The 4,492-nt window shown below is 46.8% G+C and overlaps 1 protein-coding gene across 1 annotated transcript; it reads left to right on the top strand.

The window, feature by feature from the left end:
* The first annotated feature begins 1,348 nt into the window (after nt 1-1,348).
* On the top strand, nt 1,349-2,978 carry LOC123042635 (cytochrome P450 77A4-like). The gene has a single exon (XM_044465058.1). The coding sequence runs from the start codon at nt 1,393-1,395 to the stop codon at nt 2,938-2,940; it is 1,548 nt and encodes a 515-aa protein (XP_044320993.1). The 5' UTR covers nt 1,349-1,392; the 3' UTR covers nt 2,941-2,978.
* Nucleotides 2,979-4,492: the final 1,514 nt, after the last annotated feature.

Genomic DNA, 4,492 nt, shown 5'->3' with positions numbered 1-4,492 from the left:
AGTGTTTAGTTTAGAGAAAAAATTCAATATTTTTTACTGTTTTTTAGTAAGTGTTTAATAGAATTAGTAAGAAAATTAATAGAACAAGTTTATTTTTAGTAAGAACTAGTTGAATTAATAGAACTAGTTTATTTTTAATAAGAAAAGTAATAGAACGAGTTGAACTAGTTTATTTTTAGTAAGAACTAGTTGAATTAATAGAACTAGTTTTTTTAGTAAGAAAATAAATAGAACTAGTTGAACTAGTTTATTATTAGTAAGAACTAGTTTATTTTTATTTATAGTAAGTGCTTAGTTGAACTAGTTGAATTAATACAACTATTTTATTTTTAGTATGAAAATTAATAAAATTGGTTTGGTTTTTTAGATAAAGCAATTATTTCTGCATCAATGTCGACGATGCCTATCCCGCATCCTCGTCGTCGACTCGGCAGAGGAGGCCTGCTCGATCAGAGGGGCCATGTCTGGGACTGGGCTCCGATGGGCTGGTACTGAGATGTGCTACCTTCTCGGAGGCGTAGCTTGGTGAGGAGGCAGCCCATCGTTGACCCGAAACTTCTTTGGTGGCGGTCGCGTAGGCCAGTGACGGTGCGGAGGCTTGAGGACCCCGTGGAGGTGGTACGCCACCGTGTCAGCGAGGAGGTCGAGCACGTCTGTCGCTACATGGTTGCGTTGGAGGGAAGGTTCTCCAATACCTGGCAGATTCTTCAGAAAACTCACTGAAGCTATGATCCTGTGATGGTTCCTTCTCTTTGGTTCATTAATTGTAGTTTAGTGTTGAACAGATGCCGCGGGAATATGACTGACGCCCATAATGCTCACGTTTAACATAGGTTTATAAGCTCACGTTTCATACTTAACATAGGTATACTTGTGAATCACGGATAAAATTCTTAGTATATAAAGGGGAGGGTATGGGTATATCTATGGGTAAAAGGCTATTTCGGTACCCTATACATGACTTAACGGGTAGGGTATGAGTATTACCCATGGATGTAAAATTATGTCCATACCCTGCCTATGCGCGTACTGTATCCGGGTACCCGTACCATGGTCACATGAGAATACCATCGTCCATCGCCGACCTCTGATTTCACCGCTACTGACGGTAATTCAGATGGAATCCACTGGATAAACGCTTTTCCATAGAAAAAAGACTAATAGTTCCCTGTGAGAGGAACTTTGGAGTTTGGAGAATGGACCACTAGCGGATAGTGATTGTAATAAGCACATAAGTCCTAGAGTTAGCAGCACCGCCACAGCGTACAATCATCACCCACTGAATGGCCACTGAGCTGTCTATAAAATCGGGCACACACTCCACGCTTGATGAGCACGAGGGGCCTTCCTCATCTCGTCCAGCACTTGCACCATCCTACTCCCAGTGCCACCATGCCTTCCACCTTGATTAGCCTCGCGGTGGCCACCGCCGCGTTAGTTATTGCCATCGCAGCAGCGTGGTACCCAAGGAAGTACAGAGGCCTGAGGCTGCCCCCCGGTCCGCCAGGGTGGCCAATCGTCGGCAACCTCTTCCAGGTGGCCTTCTCCGGGAAGAAGCTCATCCACTATCTTCGCGACCTCCAGCAGGAGTACGGGCCCATCCTAACGCTTCAGATGGGGGTGCGCACAGTCATCATCATCAGCGGTGCCGAGGTCGCTCACGAGGCGCTCGTCGAGAAGGGCGCGGAGTTCGCGACCCGCCCCGCCGTCGAGAGCAGCGGGCGCAACATCTTCTCCCACAAGTTGACCGTAAACTCCGCTGTGTACGGCGCCCAATGGCGGTCGCTGCGGCGGAACATGGTGTCCGGGATGCTGAGCACCTTGCGGCTCCAAGAGTCCCGGCCGGCGAGGATGCGCGCCATGGACCGGTTCATGTCGCGGATACGCGCTGAGGTCTCTGCGTCTCCCGACGGTGGTTCCGTGTGGGTGCTCCGCAACGCGCGCTTCGCTCTGGTATGCATCCTGCTCGAGTCGACCTTCGGGCTGCTCGACCTGGACGACCAACTCATCTTACAGGTCGAGTCTGTATTGAAGCGCGTCGTGCTCACCCTCGGGATGCGCATGGATGATTACATGCCGTGTCTTCGCCCCTTCTTCTGGCGGAAGCAGAGCCACGCGCTCGCGCTCCGCCGGGAGCAGATCAATACGCTCCTAGAGCTCATCAACCGCCGCCGAGCCGTCCTCCGCGACATGCAGCGCTCGCCACCAGACCCCAATGTTGCCGCGGCGTTCTCGTACCTTGACTCTCTACTAGAAGTCCGCTTCGGCGGGTGCAACGCCATGGCCTCAGACGAAGAGCTGGTCACCCTCTGCACCGAGGTGCTCAACGCTGGGGCCGACACCACGGCCACGGCCGTCGAGTGGGCCATGGCGCGCATTATAGACAATCCGCGCATCCAGGCTCGGCTCCGCGAGGAGATCACACACAAAGTCGGCAACACCAGGCCAGTCGATGACAAGGACATCGACAACATGCCCTATCTCCAGGCCTTCGTAAAGGAGCTCCTCCGGAAGCACCCACCCACATACTTCTTGGTTACCCACGCCGCTGTTCACCCGGGGAGCAAGCTCGCCGGCTATGACGTGCCCACGGATGCCAATCTGGATGTCTTCCTCCCAACCATCTCGGAGGACCCCAAGTTGTGGGACCGGCCAATGGAGTTCGACCCGGACAGGTTCCTGTCGGGTGGCGAGAAGGCAGACATCACAGGGTCCGCCGGCGTCCGGATGATACCATTTGGGGCGGGGCGGCGGATGTGCCCGGGCTCGGCCATGGGGACGGTGCACATCGCGCTCATGGTCGCACGGATGGTGCAGGAGTTTGAGTGGTGCGCGCACCCTTCGCAGCCCGCGCTCAACTACGAGGAGATGGTGCAGTTCACTGTCGTCATGGAGCACCCACTGCTCGCCATGGTGAAGCCCCGGAAACTCTCTTACTGATCATCTAATGCAAGCACACACACACACACACACACACACACACAGATATATATATATATATATATATATATATATATATATATATATATATATATATATATATATATATGTTTCCTAAAAGCAGTGATAGTTACCACCACTTGCGTTTTGTATGATGTATGTAGTATCTGTTAAAACCGAGAACATGTACGTGTAGTATGTAGTATACAATAATGATTAGGTAGTATATATACAAATTTTTAGGTAGTATGTACCATTTTTTGAGTATGCTCTTTTTTACGTACAAATATGTACGTATTTCACAAATATAACAAAAACTATGGGCTCATATGCAATTTTTTCATGTAACTTGTTTTGAAATATCTTAGATATAGTATATGAACATATTTAAAATAATAAAATAGTATATATAGTACCACATGCTAGTATATGAGACATGTGAGGTAACTACCACCGGGTGGTAGGATGGATTTTCAATTGTATTTTGAATTTTATTACTATTTCTGTGCTCAGTCCAACTATAAGATTTATTTTTCTTCTCTGCTTTTCAAGAATCTAGATGTAACTGTGAAAATGTTATCGCAACTTTATAATTGGTGTGTGAAATTCCTGTGTGAACCATGGTGGAATTTGCTGGACGTATATATACTTTGACCGACTAGCGTGTTTGTGCATCTCTAATTCAATCTTGACCAATATTTATAGTAGTAACATGACATGGAATTGACACCATTTGCAATTATTTTTATGAAGGGACCATTCTGAGTATCCAGTAATGAACTTTTCTCAACTATCAATAATAGATCGTATTGGAAGTTATATCCAATATGGATGACTTTAGTTTATAGCGAACCATGCGGTATCGCAAACATAATTACTTTGGGCACAATTCTAGATCCGTTCATTATATATACATGGTCCTATTATAGTTTACTATGTTGACAAGTGGAAATAGAGTAACGAGAGATTATTGAGTACTAGATATCCTTCAATGTCAGTGGCTCGGTTGCCGGAAGGCTGACATTGCACTAAGTAAAAATAAAACATATAACTCATCAAAACATTCAAGTCAACATATATTCACGTAGGACCACCCGAAATCCAAGCGACAATAATAAGACCATAAGAAATCATATGCAGCGAGGAACAAAGAGTCTAGTTACACGAGCAACCACATCTCCAAACATACATGTCCAAATTTCACAAGCTAATTTAAAAACTAAGTGTAGAAGAAAATTCAATTGACTACTAATAGAACGAAATTGCAATTCTATCATGTCTGCCAGTTGAGTATGCTTCGGCAATTGCATGTACACAACTCTCTATTCCATTAGCTGGCACATGGGCCCGGTATAGACGGATTACCAGCTAGATCCACTACCATCCGTTCGATGTAGTATCACTAGTGCAGAACCGGCCTTTAGTGCCGGTTCGTAACGGCCTTTAGTACCGATTCTCCAACCGGCACTAAAGAGTGGGGACTAAAGGTCCCCCCTTTAGTACCGGTTCGTCACGAACCGGCGCTAAAGTGCGAACACATGGCACGAGCCAG

The sequence above is a fragment of the Triticum aestivum genome, chromosome 2B (genome assembly GCF_018294505.1).
Source record: "Triticum aestivum cultivar Chinese Spring chromosome 2B, IWGSC CS RefSeq v2.1, whole genome shotgun sequence".
Lineage (NCBI taxonomy): Eukaryota > Viridiplantae > Streptophyta > Magnoliopsida > Poales > Poaceae > Triticum > Triticum aestivum.
Note: the sequence above shows the minus strand (reverse complement) of the source record. Positions and strands in the feature narration are given on the sequence as shown.

Excerpts from the sequence above, each read along its gene's own strand:
- LOC123042635 (XM_044465058.1), top strand. The coding sequence starts at position 1,393 with ATGCCTTCCACCTTGATTAGCCTCGCGGTGGCCACCGCCGCGTTAGTT.